Here is a 23118-nt window from a genome sequence, read left to right as displayed (position 1 = left end):
ATCCGATAGAAAACACGAACAAACGCGTACTGAAGTTTTCACTTTCTAATCAATTTACTCACCAGCACAAAGCAGAACTCGAAACACGTTCAATCGCGAACTAATTGATTTACTTTCCGACTACATAAACCAGAACTAAGCACCAGGATTCGCGTCCGATATGAAACACGGACAATCGCGAACTCAACAGGTTGAGCCGAGACCAAGACAAATTTTCTTCAAAGCGCAATCACTATCACTTGATGACGACAGAAAGTTGCTGTCGGCAGCAAAATCACAAACGCGCATCAGAGAGATGCTGCATACACACACAGACAAACAGACATAACACATTGAATACTTACTCATCAAATTCATCGTCCTACAAACACTAACGACATCTGTTGTTTCCACTAAATTGGGCAAACCGCGGACCAGATGGCGGTAGTGAGCAAACGTCAAACTCGAGCAAATTCGATGCGCGCGCCACGAGTGATCGATTGGCCAACTAATGATTATTTAAATTGGCCCTGTGCATATGCACAGCACATGTTTCGAAATGGACAAATTGATATGAAATTTGCGAAAAAGAATCCACGTGTCTTGGAGGGACTCGAACCCTCAACCTCCTACCCTCTAGATAGGCGTGATAACCCCTACACAACAATACCACTTAAAGGTCACGTTTGCGGAAAAGCCATCAGAATCCGAGTACCAACCTCCACCGCGGTTAGCTCTCTTTTTTGCAAATTGAATATCTTTCGGATGCTTGATTTGTCTAATCTCCACATGTGCTTTACTGTTGTATATCCACAGTCAAGCGAGTGCACATTGTTTATTATTCCAGTCTCTATACCAGTCCGCCCAGCCCGTTGTTGGGGGGCATGGAGTGCGATTCTCTCGTTTAATAACGATATTTGTTTTGTTGTCGTTTTTCATAGCAACGAGCTTTTTTAGATCTAGTACCCATTTCAATTTTCCTTCCATTCCTCGATCTCTCCTTATCTCGATGATCCTTCAATATCGAGATGTGGAGACGACTGTTTCAAAATTTGACCATACTGTTAAGTGGAACCGCATGTAGAGCAAGACTCCAGCCAGGATGGTGGCTAACTACATACAGGGGTTAGACAAAAAGGTTGAGATAGGTAAAATTAATTAATTGCGTACAATAGGATTTTTATTAAAGATACATTATGGTGACTGTAAGACTCTCTGGCCAATTTGTAACAGGTGCCGGGTGTTCTGTTGTTCAGAGTGTATGGCCAATCCCGTACCGATTTTACGAAAATGGCCATATCTTTGTGTATACCGAACGAATTTTCGATCTGCAGCTAGCATTGGTCAGCATATTAGTTCTAGTATCCAGAGAGAGTATCAAACATGATGGCAGTAAACGTCAGATAAAACGACAAGCAGAAGAAAAAATGCATTTTCAATATATCCTCGGAAAACCGGTGGCCAAGGGCCAAGGTTCTGCATGGGAACAGTATACTAGAAGAGTCTCCGCGTCCAAAGGTCCCGGTTTCATCAAAATAAGATCATTCTACGCAAAGTTATGCTTATTTTAACTTCGACAAAATTTTGCCTATCTGAACCTTTTTGTCTAGCCCCTGTACATACTTTAATTGTGCTGCTTGGGATGCATGCTTTAAAATAAACAATCAAAGAGAGGAAAAATGCATGATTTTTGAAAAGGATTCATTTTAAAAAATTGATTATATTTTCGCTAACCTTAAACATAGCAAATGCATCCTTTCAAGGATGGGGTCATATCTCCCCTTGTATTGAACCGAGCAAATGTTTGAATTGAAAGAAGAAGTAATAGTTTCTTTGGCTTTAGCTGGGCAAATGCATCCTTCGAATGATATTTCCCTTTCCTTAAACGGAACAAATGCCCAAAATAAAAGAAGGAACCATATCCTCTCTTGCCATCTACCAGGCAAATGCATCCTTTGAAAGAAGGAACCATATCATCACTAGCCGTCTGTCGAGAATATGTATCCTTTGAAAGATGGGATCATATTCTACCTTGCCTTTAACCGAGTAAATGCCTGAATTGAGAGCAGAAACCATATCATCTTTTGCCTTCTGACCGACAAATGGATCATAGCTTTCCTTGCCTTGAATAGAGCAAATGTCTGAATTGAATAAGGGGACCATATCGTATTTTTCCCTATGACGGTCATATGCATCCTTGGAAACAAGCGATAATATCTACCATTGCCTTAAACGAAGGAATTGCCTTAATTGAACAAATTAATCATATTCTCTCTGGCCTTATGTCGGGCAAATGCATCCTTTGAAAAGAGGAATAATATATTGTTTGCTCTTGAACACTTCTTCTTCTTCTTCTTCTTATTGGCATTACATCCCCACACTGGAACAGAGCCGCCTCGCAGCTTAGTGTTCATTAAGCACTTCCACAGTTATTAACTGCGAGGTTTCTAAGCCAAGTTACCATTTTTGCATTCGTATATCAAGAGGCTGACATGATAATACTTTTATGCCAAGGGAAGTCGAGGTAATTTCCAATCCGAAAATTGCCTAAACCGGCACCGAGAATCAAACCCAGCCACCCTCAGCATGGGCTTGTATTGAGCCACGCGTCTTACCGTCTTGAGCACTTACAATTTTGCTATTCGAGTTTTCGTCTTTTGTAGTTTGTCTTAGTCAACGACGATCTTGCTACTGACTAAGACGTAGAAAGATGTTAAGTAGAAAAGGCAGTTAATAAAAATTTCATGAAGTCTACCAATGTTTCTTCGAGCAGTAATTTGATACAATCTTTAATTCAAAACAAAACAATTCAAAGCATCTCTCTTATAATGTGTATGCGATAATAATTATAAATAATTGAACATATTATGAATATGTTCCGAAATCGGTGATTACACAACTATTATGCCAAATGACATTTATGCCAAACGACTTCATGCCAGATGACATATCACTATGCAATAGTTTACTGTAGTTGTGAGTTTCACCAATGTTTCAATTTTCATTAAAGTACTTCGTTTAGCATTACAAGCACGGATGGAAAAACTCGCACACCATTAGCATTAGCATTGAGCAATTCGCACAAATTCGTAGGTGGTACGAGCCACGACTATTGTATGAGAGTAACATCACTTTCATTCGTTACCACAGATATTGATTTGGGACTAATCACTATCTCTTAGATGGAAGCAATGCACTCTCCAATAGTCGAGATCTGTCCTGGCCACGCCCTTGCGAATGCTGAGGAAGGGGAAGGATGATTAGTTGAACACCTACTTAAGAAAGATGCAGAGAACTCTACGACCTCTCATAGGTGCCACGGGAGGTTATGGAATTGTTAGTGTGGAAGGTTATAACAGTAGGAACCGTTGGTAGAACGTGAAAACAGAAAGATCTACACGGTTAGAAAAAAGTACCTAATTTTAGATACTTTTTTTCTCTTGCATCTCCCTCCCTCTTCCCTTTGTTGTCATAAAATGAAGAGCAAAACCACTCAACAAGGGCATAAAAGTGTGGGAGCCCAACGTTGGGTAATCTCATGTTTTCAAAAGTTGAGTGAAATTTACCTAACTTTTGGTTAGTTTCTATTTAAAATTAAATATATTTTACTTAATATTAAGTGAATTTTACTTAATTTCATGAAAAAAAAACTTAATTTTGGGTTCCCACACTGAACCCCCGATTTGAGTTAAAAGTACCTAATATTAGGTACTCTTTTCTAACCGTGTAGGATAGAAATACAAATTAGGAAAGGGACGAGCCTGGAATTGAACCCACGACCTCCTGCTTATAAGGCAGAAGCGGTAGCCACTAGACCACCGAGCTCGTCTTGGATGGAAAAACTCGCATCACCAGTACAAAAAATACACTCTTGGGACTACCAAAAAGGCCACATGTTCACAAACTTACTGCATTCGTTTTCCCGTATTTTATTTGTTGGGGCGTATGGGGAAGAGCAAAAACAAAAACTATGGCAGAATTTTGAACGCGAACATCAATTTCGGTTGCGAGTTTCAGAGGTTTTTTCGAACTAAATATATTGTTATTATTTTTCAAATATGCACAATAACAACACACTGGGGTCGCTTTTTACGCAGATAGATTTTATCAATTTCCCGGTCTGCCAAAATTTGCACATCTTAAATAATATCACTTGATTCTTCTTCGATTTTTGTGGGAATTTCCGTGGTGTTAACTAAATTTTTTGATCAACCCGAAGGTCAAAACTAGCCAATAACAAACCGCGTAAAAAACGACCCCATTATAAGTAAATGTGTTCTTGCTGGAAAATTGTGAAAAACATGTTTGTTTTCGATAAATACCATTTTGAAAATTTCTTGATGAGTACTACAGGATGTGTAGAGAAATATTGTTAAAAAGATGTTTGTATGTTTTTTGCTTAGGTTCGTAGGTTCACAAATTTCTACCACTGATTATCATAAAACCTACTCAAAACTGCAAGAAAGAACCGATCTTTTATTAATGAGTTTAATCATTTTTGTTTCGTGAGCTTGTCGTTATCCACAACCATTCGAGTCGCGGGTAGCCGTCTTTGAGGTTGGAAGACGACGACTCGTATTGAAGGATGAAGCTTTAAAAATAGAGCTTGATTTAATATGTATATACTAAGCACTTGATTATGTGGGTAAGGATGTGCCTGTCGGTTGGAACCAATTTGGTAGTTCATTTGACATTTTGATATTTAGAGGCATGCTTCTGAAAGTTTGAACTGATTGGTTGAAATCAGTAGACATTTACATTGCATGTGTGATGTGTATCATAACACACATCTTTTCAAATGAATATATGTTACTAGAGGTCGTCATTGAGACCGGTGTAGGGAGTTTCGGGTTGGAAATATACTCGACATCCCTGGGGATAGGGTATTTTCGCATAAAAGTCAACATGATATTCGCATGCAAAAAATACAACTTGACCACGAAATCTCGCAGTGAATAACTGTTGAAATCTCTAGTAAACACGGCAAGGAGGCGGCAAGCTCCCAGTTGGGAATGTAATGACTACATGAAAACAAAAGCAGAGCAAAATTAGGTCAGTGTTTGTTTTTAGATTTATGATATTTAACTCAATCGCATGGGCAATGACGTGGGCGTACTTTGCAAACCATACATTATCATACATTATTTTGGCGATGATAACATGGCTCAATAATATTATGAAAAGAACCCGTAGAAAAATTTCAGAAATCATTTTTGTTTCATTTTCCGATTTTAGCTTACACATTAAGATTGGGACATTCCTTCATATCACTTTTTACTTTAATGAACATTTTATGGACAATTGATTGAAAAAAAAAATCGCTTTCAGTATTTTTTGCGCTAATTTTATCTTCGAACTCCTCCCTGAACAATAGATCAATCATTTTGAACGATATATGATGATGTGTTTTAGAAGTCAGTACTAAAATATACTATGCCAGTAATAATATAAATAAATGTGCTAAAAAATGCATATTAAGCTGTTGAATCTATCCTACAAATTCATTAGATTCAAGTGATCGCCCAACCGGCGATTGTTAAATTTTCTTACAATTCCGCATAAGAACATATTAAAATCTGTATAAGAACTGGGCATATGCGAAATTGCTAGATTCTTATACAAATATTGTATGAGACCCTTCAATGTTGCAAGCTTTTCTAATAATATTTGTATGAGAGCTCACATGTCTTGTATAAGAATCTAACAATTTCGCATATGCACAGTTCTTATAGAAATTTTGGTAGGTTATTTTACAGAATTGTTAGAAAATCTAACAATCGCCGGTTGAGTGTACCAATTAATCGACACTATCTCCAACAATACAAGAAACGTTATCAAAATTCATTCGGCAGCAAACAACAAAAACCTACTCACGGTGTTATAGAAAATGCGGTCAGCCACACCGGACTTCTTTTCCAACCTTTCACACGACTATGGCGGGTCGAATAAAAAAAATGCTCAATATCACGGCAAACGGTGGGCGACCAGCACCGTCGGTTTGAATTCGAAAGAATGTTGATCACGAGTCGTAAAAATTAGCGCTATTTTTGAACCGCCCATCGGCAGCCGACGAGCCGGATTCGCCGATGGTTTGCTATCAAGCTTTTTATTTACCTGGTCAGCACAATCGAGCTGCTGTTTACAAACATCATTTCGCGAAGCCGAATCGATTGAAGGGAATTGAAAGATTTTGGAAATGAACCGTTCGTTTAAAAAAGTGCATATGTGACATTTATGGTGAAATTAAAAATTAGATTTTTACATATTTTGAATCCTCATCTAAGAATTGGCATGCTTGTAATTATGAAAATAGATGTATGTACATTGTACACCGTAGTCGGGTTCTACGCATATGATACATACCGCGTAAATCCTTGTAAGTCCAAAAATCCACATACAAAAAAACATGTTAAATTTGCGTAAATTCCAAAGTCCGCATTATAGTGACCTTGTTATAATACACAATTTTCCAATAAAAATTCTTCTTCTTAAAGTGGAGCAAAATATGATTGCAGATCAAATTTATTGACTCACTACTTGTGGGACTGTTGTGAACCTTTGAGTGATATACGAGACCACGTTCCACATCTATTCACCGTTCAACACTACTACATATTCTTTTCTATTTATCAAATACTATTTTGTTTGCGGACCTCCAATACGATTTAAACGAACAATCCCACAAATGGTTGATATGAAATTTGGAATATGGTCACTGTTGCTGATTATGGCTTACCCCAAGATGTTTGACAAACAATCAGATCAAGTTTCTTTTTCAGTTTTTCCTTTTATGTTTGAGGTACACATGTTAGAGGCCGGGTCACATAAATATCATTACATTGTTTTATTAACATTGAAAGCTGCTTCTATTGAGCATTTCGTATTCGTATAAGGATTCTTCAGGGCCGATGAAAACTTCCTCTTTTACTTAGAAATCGAGCAAAATACATCTGCAATTTGGCCAGTTCTTTCCAAAAGCTTGCTATGATACGATACATAAATCAAGAATTCCTAAACCGCCATTAACACTAGAAAACTGTAGCCAAGAACCTCGAATGACGAACAACGCCTTGAAGTTCGCAAGAATATTGAAAAATAGAAAGATTAAGAACTTATTATCGCAACACCCGCTCGGTTAAGAACATCTAATCTAGTTCTACTCTTCGAGAGGAACCTACCGTCGCGGGCTTGCGCCGCCAAGGGTACATCTCTCACTCTCGAATGATCGAGCAGGGAATGGAATTTCGTTCTTTCCTATTTCTTGCGCGCTGCAACAACACACATATGCAATGCATCGACCGACCGGTTCGACCGGGCGGCTGGCATAAACTCGTAAAAAATCTATAAGTACGCTTCCGATCTTCCATTGGACATCAGTCAACGCGTAAAATCAGTCGCAGTGGGAGATAATTCGTCTCAAACTAAACACAATATTCAAAGCTGACATTCCCGAGAAGAAAGAATCAGAGTATCTGTGAGTGACATACAGTGCCACCCAACTCTAAATAAATGTAACCAATACGAGAATTGGATCGCTTTGACAAACATTGACCACGCGGAGTCGTCGTCGCGATTCGCGATTTTACTTTATAGCAACGACAGCAAAAAAAAAAGAAAAACACTTCCCAGGCAAGCGGAATCTAAATATGCCAACTCGCACTCGATGTCGACCATTCGAGTGGTAAAGTACAGGAAAGGCTTCTCGTGTTGACCGGCAGTGCTGTGTGGGACTTTGGGGACAGTGTTGGGCCTGTTGTATGCAACATCCGTTGCAGTTTGTGGGCAGAAAGTGCATTTCCAGATCGATTCCCTAGTGGCGGCAAGATAATATCATCGACTCAGTTGAATACAGTGAACCAATTGGAAACTAATTCGGTGCAGACTGTTCAACACACGAGTAACTCAAATATTGCGCATTTAAAGTAAACAAAGTTCGTAGCCTTCAGAGTGATAGTGTCATATTTTATTAGCAGAGTGCAAACGTATATCATATAATTTAATAAAGCAGACTAGGTCACAAAAATCAGCAGCAATGGGAATCATTAAAGATAACACCAGTAAGGTAAGAGAAGATGTTGAACCAGTTTCAGAAAAAAAATTAAGTGCCCGATTATAAATGAATTTGATAATGGTAGACACTCATTACTGACTGACCTCGATAATGCAGGAGAAAAGTGTATTACGACAATGGACTCGAAAATACCAGTGGAAGTTTATTTTCCCGCGAGAAGGAATTTTCTGTCATTATGACCTTCAGTCCTCCTTGGACCTGTGTAGCGACGAAAGCGATCAGAAACTGTGTTTGCCAACAGAGAAGCACTCGAAGATCGCGTCGAAGTTTGCTCAGTCATCTAAAATATAAGTAATGTGTTCACTGTTCTGTTTTGTTTAGCAAAGTGTATTGGGGCAATGGCTTCAATTACCGGCTGTGGGTCGATTTTCGTTACAGACCCTACCACCATTGACCATTTCTGATATCTGGTCAAACAGTGAATGTCACTAAAATGTTTGTTTTGCAAACATGAAAGGTGAGTAACCTACAGTCGCAGTTGTCCTTCTCCCTAGATGTGTTTACCGAACGACTGACATGCGTGAAGATAGTACAACGCCTCACCAGTTTGCGGCGGTTTGAGTCAGTGCGTTGCGTAGACGGGACCAAAGTTTGCTGTTTATCTGTTGAAAAGTTGCGGTCACATTGCGATCGTGCCCGACGCGATCGATGAGAGAAGTATGCGTGATTAGTTGGGATTGGATTAGTCGCGTCCAGTCGCTGGGAAGAATTGTTTTCAACATCACGTTATCACTATCGCTATAGGACGCCTATGGACGAACGAATTGCCGGCTACTGGTGGTCGGCAATTAAGATTACATGTGACCGGATGTCAAACTAAACAATCATCGTTACGACTAAGTAAATGATAGCTTTCTTCGTGTAATTAAGCAACAGAAAGATGATTAGGTACACGTGTAGAGCTGGTTGAATTTGAAAGCAAATAAAGTTCCTTAGTTAATTGAGCATATTCTATTGTATAGCTCTTTATAATTATACAAATTTAATTGTAAAATTGAACCCAATATTGTTTTATTGTTTCGTAGAGCAGAGATGATCAAGAAACAAGATTACAAGTTGGTTGAATGGTAAGTCTCCTGTCTGTTTCCCATGGAGCCGCGGTTGACATTTCAAGTAGTTTAAAGATTTTGTTTTAGAAAGTAAAGCAGTAGGGTACCATACATAGGGTCCAGGCCTATATTCCCATCTGGTCTATGTTCAATGAGACGAAATTCTCACGACGAATGCAATTTGTTGTGAGGAAATCGGTTATTTCATGAGAAACGCTAAAATTGTGATAGTTTGGTATAATTCATGACGTTTCCCTTATTTCAATCAAAATCTGAGTTCTATCTGTGATTTTGTAATATCTTTTATAAGATCCACCTCCTCAGCATTCGCAAGCACGTGACAAGGACGTACCACTTAATATTTCCACCAATCTCGGCTGTAAAAACCATGGTTTGAGCTCGTTTGCTGAAATATTGACTGAATGGACGTGTTATGGTGGCTCCTTTGAGTGTCGCGCAGTAGACAAATTACTTTTTAAGAGCGTAGTGCAAATCTCTACAAAAGAATCAAATAAATTATTGTTAGAGAATGCCTTACTCTAGTCTAGCTAATAGTAATTAACAGTCCCAAAGCAATAATTAAAGCCTGTTTCAGTACCACAGGCACAGATCTATATATTTTATTTTAACTTGAGCAACTTGAAAACAAACGATTTGCGGGCCACTTGTAATCGAATATTTCTTGTTTTTTACATTAAATGGAATGTAAAAAAACAAGAAAAATTCGATTACATGTTGCAAATTTGAACACTTTCTGTCTGTGCAATAATATAAAAGAGCTGTAAATCCTTCTTCTTATGAAAATATTGGAAAAGAGATTTGATTTATCATACTAGACTAGCACTAGTATAAAAGTATAGGATTTTCATCTAGTAACTATTCTTGAGCATCAAATCGCGATATATGTGGTATGCCATCTCCAATTCAATTATATAGGTTCAACCGCCTTTGCTAGCATTGAACTTGGCTCGATCGTGGTCGCCACTATGCACTTTGCGGCGCCCTAACGTCATCCACGACAGTTGTTGCCGCAAATGATTTAACGATCGTACGGTAGACATCACCACATCCACTAAAAACACCATCGGTGTCGCTATAATTAATCTAAATAGTCACAACGCAACCACTCACTCCCACTACCTCATATTAGCGTACCCATAGCTAGCTAATAGGTTCCCTCACCGCTTGTGATTGATTGCAAGACGTTCGTTGCACCGCGACCATTCAATTCGGTTGCCAAAAAACCGTCTCGAAGTAAATACGCTCACCTTCACAAGTAGCACGTGAGTGCAGGCACGCCTTCCTTTTTCCTTTTTGCCTTTCTCGTACAACAAAGTTGTACCGAAAGGCTATCATTTCACTCCGAAAACGAACTTTTGATAAGAGTTCCGGAGACCCATAGTGTTATATACCAATCGATTCAGCTCGACGAGCTGAACAAATGTCTGTCTGTCCGTGTGTGTGTATGTGTGTGTGTATGTGTGTGTGTATGTGTGTGCACAAAATGCCATAAAAAACATTAGCCAATTTTTCACATAGTAACTCTTAATTGATTTTCTTGCAACAAGTTGCATTCGACAGAGACTATAACGCTGTTGATCACTATTAAATTTCATAATAATTGCTAATTGCAAAAAATAGATAATATTAAAATAGTGATGAGACATAGTCACATAGAACAATAATGTGTTATGAAAAATGCCTTGCATCTATGAATATTTTTAAAGTTTATCCTTGGCTTGCTCCCATTAAGAGTTTCATCGTACTATAAAGATGCTCCTGTTGCACGCATTTAGGCGTAAGTATGCTCTTCGTTCAGTTTCATAGTACTATGAAATTGTCTGAAAGTCAAAATTCGAACATAGGAAATTCGAGAAACTTTTGGCAGCGCCATCTGTCGTCTACTAGTGTAAATTATCTATCATAACATTAGACGGTGTAACTGTTTTGCCTTTCTTGTACATCATCGAGGTGTTAGCGTAAAGGCTACATTTATTACCTTTTTACTCGAGAAAGGCACCATCACCGCTAGGTGGATTAATCTGGGTTTTTTTATTCACTTTACCAACTTGGCTATTCGGTTAGTCAGAAAACAAGAAACGACTACCGACCGGTATGTTGCTGAAGGTCAGAGGTTCAACGGCTTCAACCCGCACAATCGATCAAAAATAGTCGACGTCCAGCGGCAATGCGTGAGGTAAATCATTTTTTCCTGGTTCGACAAACGTTTTCCACGGGAACGAATCGTAAAATGAGTTTACTGGCGATTGCCAACTTTGGCGATCGTAAATTGAGATCGGATCCAGCTCATACGATAAATATGATTGTATATAGTTCGTCAGATTCCAGTATCGTCAACTGAAAAAGTAGTAAAAACTAAGCTTTCGGAAACACGTTTTTTAAAAAGAATAATATTATTGGATTCACTGCCACTGTGTGTATATTGTATACATTGCAATCGATATTATGTGTATTTGCATCACAGCTCCATAAATAAGTTTGCGAGCATCGCTGAGGTAGCTAACAACGTTCCTTGGGTCACGTTTTTCAAAATACATAAATGATCCGTAGAGCTAACTCGCACCTAAAATCATCCATGTTTCATGGTCCAGGTTAGATACTACGCCGCTACCGCCGTTAATCTGTTCATTCAAATTTGTAGAATTCCGAAGAATTCCTCGTGGAAAATTTCAAAAAGGGCCGAATGGCCGAAATTTGTTTGGCCAAAGGTCGCAAGGTCGAAAATTGTTTGGCCGAACAAACCATTACACCGAAACCCATTTGGCCAAAATGAACATATGGCCGAAAATGTCGTTTGGCCTAACTGCTTATTTTGCCGAATAGGTTTAGCCGAATAGGTTGTTTGGCCGAAATAGTCGTTTGACTAAATGACCATTTTTGGCCATATTAACTGTTCAGCAGATGGCATTTTCGGCCGTAATACCTACAGTACCCATTTTTGCCCAAAGAGCATTTCGGTTAAACCGCATTTTAGACTAAACTGCCTATGGTACAAAACGACATTTTTGGCCAGATTACCAGTTCGGCTGTATGTAACTTTCAGCCAAATGACAATTTCGACCTAATAGCCGTTCCGGCAAAATAGAAGTCGGCTAGGTCATTTGGCATAATTGTCATTTGGCATACAAATTATGAAATCATCAATTTCGGAACTAAAGTAAAATATGATTTTTGCTTTCAATTCGGTTGTTTGCTCGTTTTAAGGCACGGAAAGGTATGTTAATGTTTATTGTATGGATTTATCTGACATTTAGTGGTCTCAATGAATATAGCAAATATGTAAACAAGTATACATTAAACTATTACAATCTTCTTAAAAAAGTTGCCAATGGTAAGTTAAAATCAAATGGCTGTGCTGTTAAAAGCAGCCGCTGTAGCACGGAAAGGTTCATTCATGCCATACATTCGATTACGTGGAGGAAGGTGCAGGAAATCCCGTTGACGCATTGCTCGTTCCGAAGCATAAATATTTAACCTCATGAGAAGTTCCGGAGAGTCAATTTCACCAGTCACAATTTTGACCACGAAGGCAACTTGCGATCTATTCCTTCTCATTTGAAGAGTGTCAATACCATAGTAGTCTACATCGATCCAAATATGCGGGAAGATGAGCGGGATCCCTTTATGGTAGGTGCCGAAGTGCATAACGCACGAATCTACGCTACACGGTTTCTAGCCTTGAGATCCAGACGCTATGATAAGGGCTCCAAACTATAGGACAACATTCAATAATAGAACAAACTAGAGAGCAGTACAAAGATTTTGGGCAATAAGGGTCCCGAAAGTCTTCAGATAGTTTGAAAATGAATCCGAATTGTCGATTATCTTTTGCGATGATGTCGTTATCTTGATCCAGTATGACTCCTAAATCCTTAATCCTATTCACTCTTCAAGGGTAGTACCAGAGACACAATAGTCAAAAACTATAGGCTTGTGTTTCCGATAAAAGGAAATAGCATTACATTTTCGAATACTGAGCGTCAGGAGATTAGCAGAGCACCAGTTCGCCATTCTATCCACACGCGATTACAGTTCTTCACAGTCCTCGATGCTGTTGATAATCATAAACGTTTTAACATCATTCGCATAAAACAAACGACATCCAGGAGGTAGGAGTCGCGAAAGTTCCTTGATAAACAGCGTGAACAAGAGAGGCCCCAGATTACTGCATCTGCTGCATCATTGGCGAGGATGAGATCCAGAAACCGATTATTTTTGTTAGGGACTCCGTTGAGCTGAGTCAAGCCATTAAACGAAAAACCATCGACCAATGCGGAGCTACTGGTGGACAAAACAGATTGAGGGTTCACATGCATAAACCCGTTTTCCGATGCAACCTATTCCAGGTTCGTTTGATTATAGTCTCCTAGTAATAAAACGAAGCCATTGAAGTCCAGGTTGGGACTAATAGAGCTAAAAAAGTTTATGTGATCCCGAATGCAATTTATGTCGCTACGCCGGTCTGGAGGTAGATATAATATTCCTATGCTAACCAATCGATCTGTCGTAGAAATTCTAATCCATAACTGCTCCAATGCAATGCTTGTCAATGATTCCTTCTTTTGAGGGATTTGTCTAGCAGAAAGGTTTAGGTTTAGGAAACTGAAGACATGATCCCTTCTTTCAACGGATCTATTTGCCCGGCAGAAGCCAAGGGAGGATATAACTCCTTCTTTCAATTCAGGCATTTATTCGATGTAAGGCAAGGGAAAATGCGATCCTTTTTTGTAGGATGCATTTGCTCGGCAAAAGAAAGAAGAGGATATGACTCCTTCTTTCGATTTAGTCATTTGCTCGGTTTAAGAGGAGATATGATCCCTTCTTTGAGTCGAAAATGTCGTTCGGCCAAACTGGTGCTTTGGTCAAAAGCCGTTTGGCCAATTAGCCGAACTGGTCGTTTGGGTGAAAGGGCCTTTTCACCGAACGGGTCAAGGGTTCATCGACAGTTTTGGCTGTTCAGCCAAAAGACATTTCGACCAAATGGTTCTTTCTGGGATTTCTGCATTTTCGGTCAGATGCCCTTTTCGATCAAACGACCCATTAGGGCAAACGGATTGACATTATTCGCTATAGCATTTTCGAACTAATATCCATTTCGGCCATTTCAGGCAAATGGAATTCAGCTAAATGGCTGTTATTCGGACAAATAGCTTTTCGCCGACCCTTTCCCCTTTTTAGAAGATTTCTCATGGAATTTCCGAATTGATATAGACAATACAATTTTTTTCTGTAGAAATCCAAATTCTTCCAAAATTCCATTCCGTGAAAATTCTGAAGAATTTCTTGTGAAAATTTCAGAGAGTTTCTCATAAATATTCGTCCCGCGGATATTCCGAAGATTTTTCTGTGGAAAATCAAAAGAACTTCTTGTGGATTTCTGAATTTTCCGAAAAAAATGCAATTTCCCGTGGAAATTTTCCACAGTGATTCCAGAAGTTTGCTGACGCAATCAAAACTTACAACAAGATTTAAATTTGCACAATTTTGAACTGAAAATAGCCTTTTAACCTGATCTCGTCCTGGTCTCTCCCATCTAAAAAGCCCTCTGTACACCTCCCGTGAACATGAACATGAACAAGAGGTGAGAAAGAGCGATAATTTCACAGTGAACATCGTCGTGGACAATCGAGTCTAGTTGGAAGTGTTGAATTATTGCCCACGAATGCAGGCAGCAAGTAAGTGTGCAGTAGTAAATGAAAAAGGAAATAAAAATGAAACATATTGTCGCATATATGTATATGAATTATTTGAGTGGGTAATCTACGGAACGATGTTGATCAAGTTGTTTAATTTTAATCATCTTTTCGTTTAAATGTTCGGGAATTTTGTTATGAAAAGCCAGTAGGTACATGTACTTAATGATTTCTGAATGGCAAATTTTCAACTGTGCTACCAAATGTATACATTTTGCACCGTTCAAAGCTGAATTAACAAGTTCCGGTGATCAATTGACCTGAATCCAAATATTATCTTTCGATTGGTTCGCATCAAAGGAGTTCTGGCAAAACTACCAACGAAGCATGTAATTAACATGATACATTCTGTTCCACACATTAATACAATAATGTTCAATTATGCAATTATAGTTAAGAAAATACGAATTTACGAAAAGAGAAGTAATTTCTTCTAATTTTCTATCTAGTGACTTCTATCCCATTTGAACGATTGATTTTGACATTACTTTTGCTAGATATCATTTTTGACTTTCTATTTTGGCTTACATTTGTTTAATACTTTTCTTCATCTCATTTTTTTTTTTAATTTATTATTTATTTGTTCGAATAGTGTGAATTACTGTTTGAATATTTGACCAGTTCGCCAATAAAACAAAACAATTTTTGCTCAATTTTTCGTGTATTAAATTCAATTGATCGCGTATCGTATATCCGTACCGTATTTAATTGTTGTGTTTACTTTTGAAAGTCTTAATATGTATTCAATAATTTTTGCTGTGCTAAGATTTTTTTGATAGTCATTATCCAAATTATGTAAATTACTCACATAAACTGTTTCAAATAAACAACTTTATTGAATAAACTAATATAGGTATACCTAATCACAAACATTCTGAATGATAATTAATATTAATATCTGTACCTCGTGGATGGTCATAACGCAAAGAGCATACGAGCATGTGTGTACCAAAAAAAAACGAGGGCAGACAGACAGGCAGGATGAAAACGACAGAGAGGCAATCTACACATCTTGTTAGATTCTTCATTCTCCCTGTATTGCTGTGGTGAATATATGGCGTATATGGTGTATATATCAGAGAGGAGAGAAGCTTTCTCTGGTAAATCAGGTAAAAAATTCCACGGAGCTCGTTCACGTTCGAATGGCAAAAGCATTCTGAAAATCTGTTCACCGTGAACGACAGAGACGATGCACAAACATATCGGAAGCATATCAAATGATTCAGTAGTAGCAAAGCAGAAAAAGTATGCCAAGCATTTATAACTAATATAGCTAAGACTTTGAATAAACAAAAGAATTAATAAATAAATAAATGACTTCAAATTAATGGGTTGATAAATTTAAAAAACGAACAATCGATTAAATTACAAAATTATTGATTTGAAAACCTAATAAATGGATAATTTTTTAGATTAATAAATTCAGAAATGAATGAATTTATAAATTATCGAATAAAAAAAAATATATAATAAAATAATCAAAAATAAAATAGTAAAATAATAAAAAATATTTCATAATAAGTTTATAAAGGTATGTTAATAAATTATTAAATTACCAAATTGATAAATGAACAAATTTATAAATTTATAAATCAATGAAATAATAAACTAAAAAATTGATGAATAAAAAAATTGATGAATTAATCAATTAAAAATAAATAAATTACTAAACTGCCGCTGCAAGCATAACTGTCCAATGTTTACATGATTTGCTATCAATATGGAAAAGTTATGCTTTTATGAACAGTAAATTGATGAATTAAAAAGAAATTAATAAACTAATCACTCAAAAATCTAATATATCAACAACAAAAAATAATAAATCAATAAATTTATTTTGAAACCTAGTAAAGTAAATCAGTGACTTAATAAATAAGCAAATGAACTAATTATAATTAATGAACAATAATGATGGTGTTGTAAAAAATACACAAAAAAAATGATATTTTTTCCTTCATTGCACATGAGGTAATCCGCTTTCAAAAGAAGAAAAAATAATAACTTTCTTTACCGAAAACTTACAGAAGAGATTAAGGGCTTATTCAAAAAGAAATTTTCCAAAGAATGTAAGAATCAAGGACGTGGAACACTTCTGTATGTAGTTATGAGGCTCGTTTTGCCCCAATGTCCCATACATCACGAGTTTACATATTTTTTGTCATTTTATCTTTAGGACATTGCTCTAAAATTGTGTTTATCTCTTCACTGTGGATCGACAGAAGGGCACTACATATATTTTGCTGGAAAAAGTTGAAAATTTCAGGGATTTTGGTGTTTAATAAGCGTCAAAATGCATTTTATTTGAATTTTCCGGCCGCGTCAATTTGAAATCGTCGCAAAGCAAATTGTCGCCAGCAAACATGGCCATAAGATCTGTCAGATCAACTACGAACAAAATTGTTTGATTTCAATAAACAGATTATTTCCAGAAGTTGAGTACAGATTTAAAATAAAGATATTGGCGACGATTTTAAAGGTGCATAAAAAGTGATCGACGCGATTTGTTACCAGCGAAACTGAAAATACTATTAATTTAAATGATATTTGCCAATGATATAATGAAAATAACAAATAATCATATATTTCATAGAATGTATTGAATTATAGGGGACTTTGGGGTCATACAAGTCTAAAAGCTCATTAAATATATTTTTTTTTACAAAATAGGATAACTTTTTTCACGGACGACAGAGGAGAATGAGAGCTTATTCAAAAGAAAATTTTCAAAGAAATTCAGTGAGTGATTTTTTATAGACGCGGGATACTACACTACTAAAAATCCACACATATTTATTGGCAAAAATCCATAGATTTAACTTATGATGTATATCAGCGCACACATAACCGTTCTACACGCGAAGTACTAATAAAATATATATCCAAATAAACTTTATGTGTGGTCTCGAATTAACAATTATTTAATTTATGTGTGGTTCTATATCGATTATATTAGGGTGGTGCTATTGCAAAAATGTATAACGGCGACACATATATCTTATATAGATATTTTTGGCAGTGTACTGTATGTAGTTATTGAGCACGTTTTACTCCAATGTCCCATAAATCATTTTTTTTTCATATTTTTCGTCCTTTTATATTGTACTAAAATTGTGTTTCCTCTTCATTGTGGATCCTCAAAAAGCACTATACATATTTTGTTGCCAAAAGTTGAAAATTAAAGTGTTTTTGGGGTAAAATAATCATCAAAGCGCATTTTTGTGAATTTATTTTTAATATAAAATAAGCTTCTGAGCTTGTTGACCTCAAAAACCCCTCGAATCAAAGAAGAAGAAGAAGAAGACATGAAAAATTCACATAAAACGCACTTTGATGCCTATTTGACCCCTAAATCCCTTAAATTTCTAACTATTGTCATATTTAGTGCACCTCTATGGATCCACAGTGAAGAGATGAACACAATTTTAGAGAAATTTCCTAAAGATAAAATATAGAAAAAAAATGTGAAAACTCGTTGGAATTTGTGTTAGAATCCTACGCCTTTTGCTCGCAAAGGCTAACTGGAGACCCGTATAAATTAATATAATTTAATAAAAATACAACACCAAAAAAAAACCAAATCTTCCAGTCGTATTTCTTTTGTACATAAATTAACTATTACATCAAATATAAATCATAAAATAAAAAAAATAAAATTATGAATAAATACAATGGTTTCTAGTTAGCCTTGCCAGCAAAGGCGGAGTATTCTCGATTTTCGTTGCGGTCTAAAAGATTTTTTTCGGGTTTTCGGCAATCTCGACTCACTGGGCATAGCGTATTTTTGTACTTGCAACAAAAGACACATATCCATGCAATGGACGGGTACAGAATAGAAACATCAAATAATAACTGTGGAAATGTTAATGGAATATTGAGTAAAGAAGCAGGCCAAGATTCAGTGGTAATATAGAGCCATTGAACAGGAAGAAGAATGAATTAATTTTTTTATGAATGAAGTAATCTATCCATGAAAATATAAATTTTTCGATTGAATATACGAATGATTGAAGTATTAAAATAAATATTTAAAAAGAAAAAAAATTATATTCATACTGGTGTTGAAGAATGGATCCCGTGCATCTCGGAAAAACAAATGAAAATTTGGTGAGAGAATTCCATTTTATATACAAATAATTGAATTAAAACTATCTTATTAACTGCATATGAAACAACCATCAGAGCACCCGATTGAAGCGATTTGGATAGGAAGAGTGGAATCGCCAAATCGTTAACATTTCGTGGATAAAGGGCGGGCTCTTCTCCCCATCTATTGGGTCAATCTGAGAAACGAGGGCGTGTTTGTATTATTATTTGTACGAACTTTCTTCTGGAAGGAGATTCTCTATTCATCCCGTGGATTTCGCATAAGTGTCTTTGCTTATGGAACCACCCCACCCATTTTTGGCCCTTCATACAGGAGTTTGATGAAATGCAAACAATAATATAAACATGATCAAATCGTTTGTCAGATATGGCCAGTGCTATCGGCAGGTGCCTTGCTACAATAGATGGTAGTATCATCATCAACTTCATCATCATCAAAAAGAAAAAAAATATATTACCAAATAATAAAAAAGAAACACAATTCATTTATGAGAAACTACTGAGTTAGTTTCCTTCCGACCAAACCGATACGAGTATTAAAATGAGCGACAGCGACACACAAAGCAGGAACCCACCGAAACCGATTCAACAAGAACAGTAAACACTCTCGGTGTCGGTGTGAACTACCAATCCAAATCAATCTATTCTCCTTGTATTTTTGAATTCACCACAGCTTCACGTTCATGTTCACCGTCGCGTTTACACTTGCGATGAGTTCACCGCAGATACGATTTCACGATGATTTCACAGGCATGACCGTGGAATGCTCATAAATCTGATATTATTGATGTTTTTCATGTTTTTATGCATCTCACTACTAAATGCAGCATCTGCCTTTCATTTGAACATGATTCCCTCACGATTTGAGTATGTATCAAGAAGTTATTATCGAAAAACAGTTTGTTCACGTTCACGTTCACGGGAGGTGTAAAATGCGCTTAATGACAAAGTGATTTAACCTGTACGTATAAAAATTTCTGCCAATTCTAGCAAATGTTAAGTGATCTTTTCAACTCGTGCACGTCAGCCTACAGTTTACAACTACGAACTCAACGGTACTGTGATACACAACTTGATGTTATTGAGAATACGCAGCTTAAATTCAAGCATGATGTCTCTTACGTGATCGAGAAGCCCTCTTTCGTGTAGCTTATGGCTATGCCTTAATTGCTTGAAGTTACTGTAGGTATTGATCGCAGGTTTCATCGACGCTGGAATATTGTTCCGCTGTTTGGCATCCGGATTACCAGAACGGATCAGCAAGAATTGAATCTGTTCAAGACCGGCACATACGTTTTGCTCTTCGGTTGCTTCCATGACGGAACCATTCCGGTTACCCGAATACAGCAACCGTTGTCAATTAATTAATCTTGAAAGCCTAAAATCGCGGAAGCGCATAGGACCGACCATGGCCTTTGTTGATACGCTTTAAGGCGGAATTGACTGCCCTGATTCTGAAATCAGTAAACTTGTACGTTCGAAGTACAGCGTACAACTGAGGATACCTTTTCGAAGGTATAAATATTACGGACAACGTGAAGCATTGGTGGGTATACAACGGGCATTTAATGAGGTTGCACCAGGTTTTGATTTCAATCTATCCCGCCAGACGATTCGTCGTAGTTTTACAAGGGCTTATTCTGCCATGTTCAATAATTAACGATGTTTTTATAATCCTGATTTTTATTAATAATCCCTGGGATTCCTATCAAGAGTTAGATGGAAATAATCCCACAGCCTTTCAGTGCACCTTATAGTACAAGGAAGTCAAAACGTGCATTGTCTATTCCCAAACAGAATCAATTTATGATTGCCATTTGATAATGAGACCGTTCCCTGTCATTGGGTTTTTACATCGTCATCATCACGAAGGCTAAGAAAGATTAGTTATGGAGGAAAAACAGTAGAAACCTTACAATATCCCGTCGACTACATTATACGGCTTTCCATCGATACTATTATGCCGCATAAATTAAAACGTTGAGACATCCAGAGCGGTACTATTAGGCGAGACAAAATCCTCGTCAAGGGAGTCATTTAAAAATAGATTTCTGCGGAATCCTTGGCATAAAAAAATGGTAGAAAGAGAAGTAGCAAGACACCCTTATTTTAGCCTCCTGTTTTGAAAACACTTAACAAGTTTTTATGGCATACTTTTAATAACAGAAGGAAATAAAAACAAAAAGCACTAATTCAGTTTCAACAGGAATATAATAGGGTTACTGCTCCTGGACTTCATCTCATAGCTCCGATATTGGTCCTACGAAAAACAAAGCAATGAAAAGGTATTTGATTTGTTTATTGTTTTTGTGATTTTTTTCAACAGTGAGCATGCATGTTAGCAAAAAGAAGCGACGAAATTGGTGCCGTATTTCTTTGTTTCGCGATGAGATGAATATATGTACAGTGAGATTGAAAACGGGACAGTTCCCCTATATAATACATTCTTCCCTGTTCGACATATTAATATAAAAAAAAGCAAGCAATGTGATTTTAATCTTCCTCTTATGGCTGCATTCAAAATGTGAATATCTTCATGAGCTTTTCGAATTAAAATCAAAAACTACTCAGGTAAACTTCGGATATTTTGGGAATTCATCAAATTTATATGATTCATTGAGTTTCAATTGTTAATCATAATAAAATATATTCGGAACGTCCGTGGAATGATAGGCATAGCCGTGGAAACACAAAAAGTGCCGACAGTCGACCGAGAATCGACTTAGCCATGTCAGGATTGCAAGTTTTCTGTCTACCAAAAAGAGATGAAATCCACAATCTTTAGTTAATTGAAAGACACTATTATAATAACCTTTTTGTATACATTTTGAAATAACATTCCTATTTATTTTGACTCCACATTGGAATATTTTATTGAGCACACAGTCAATATTTACAAAGATCGAACCAAAAACAAATATTCAATAAGAAGGCATGGCGTGATAAGGAAGCCAAAACAAGTTTCATTCAACAAACTTACTAAGTCAATTTAGAAATGCCAATCAAAACATCCATACTGGAACTGGGTCCTAGTCTGGCCGTCGGTCGGCGGGTGCCATCCTGTCAAAACAGTAACGGAAACCGTTCGAGACGCCAACCCAAACAAAAGAACGTGCCTATCAGCCAATCAGGCTATCAAAATCGATCTTTTGAATACATAAATGTGCTAATAATTCAGCTAATCAGTCAAGTCAAGTGGGTATTACGACGTGACCTTCCGTACGGTTATAGTGCTTGACCTGCGCCGCCCAGCTAAACCAGAAGTACACCACTATCAGCTGTCTCAATGCTTATGTAAACTTGAGCTGAAACTTAATCCAGGAAACGAACCACATGGCGCAGATGCTTCACTTTTTTCATTACTCGCCTTCAAGTAACAATCGTGATAAACTATACTAAAAATATCAAATTTCAATTTTTTAAAAATTGTTCTATGTTGAAAAACAGGAACCCTATTTTGCGGTAAAATATGAATATGAATTCGAATTAGCGATGAATAATGAAAAAAAAAATCAATCCTTCCATTCCAACTGGAACTTGGCCTGCTCTTTTCAACTTGTGTTCCATTACCGTTTTTACAGTTGATTAAAAGTTTTATTCAAACACGACTGCTATAGCCACTGAAATGCTTGACAATTGACATATTGGATTGAGCAGTAAAGACTGTTTTCGTGTTGTTTTAATATTACGACACTTGTAGCACAATTCAAATTCGATTAGGTTGAAACAACTGAAATGGGATTTATTTTGATGTTTGTCTATTACGTGCGGGTGACAAATTATTCAATTTCACCATCCGAGATCTACATTTGTTTTATTTTACCCCAAAAACACATCACTTTGTTAGCTCATTTTACGACTTAAAAAGCCATAATTAAACGTATTAAAATGGAAAAGCTTAAAATAAATTTGTATCTACAGTTAAGGCATTACTTCTTTATTTTCTAGACCATAATCCAGAAAAAAACACCACGCTAAAAAGTTTATCTGTTCTTCTCCTCTTGCTTCAGATCCGTGAACAATGTCAGGAACTGATACTGTCAGACAAACAGATCGAGGAGATCATGCGGCGGTTGCTGAAGGAAATCAACCGAGGTCTAGGAAAAGCCACACAGCCCGAAGCAGACATCAAATGTTTCATCACCTACGTACAGGATCTGCCAAATGGAAAAGGTGAGTATCGCTTGACTGTGTAACGGAA

At 36.9% G+C, this 23118-nt stretch overlaps 1 protein-coding gene across 6 annotated transcripts in view; it reads left to right on the top strand.

Moving 5' to 3' along the window:
* LOC134224442 (hexokinase type 2) overlaps window positions 1-23118 on the top strand; it is a 105785-nt gene that overhangs the window by 63888 nt on the left and 18779 nt on the right. For 5 of the 6 annotated variants that reach the window (XM_062703794.1, XM_062703790.1, XM_062703792.1 and 2 more), the window contains one exon: window positions 22928-23090. In XM_062703794.1, coding sequence (XP_062559778.1) covers window positions 22928-23090 — 163 coding nt within the window. Of the gene's footprint in view, window positions 1-7364; window positions 8042-22927; window positions 23091-23118 lie in introns of those variants that run through there. The other variant, XM_062703793.1, reaches the window with a different exon arrangement.

Source organism: Armigeres subalbatus, chromosome 3 (assembly GCF_024139115.2).
Source record: "Armigeres subalbatus isolate Guangzhou_Male chromosome 3, GZ_Asu_2, whole genome shotgun sequence".
In the NCBI taxonomy this organism is placed as follows: domain Eukaryota; kingdom Metazoa; phylum Arthropoda; class Insecta; order Diptera; family Culicidae; genus Armigeres; species Armigeres subalbatus.
Note: the sequence above shows the minus strand (reverse complement) of the source record. Positions and strands in the feature narration are given on the sequence as shown.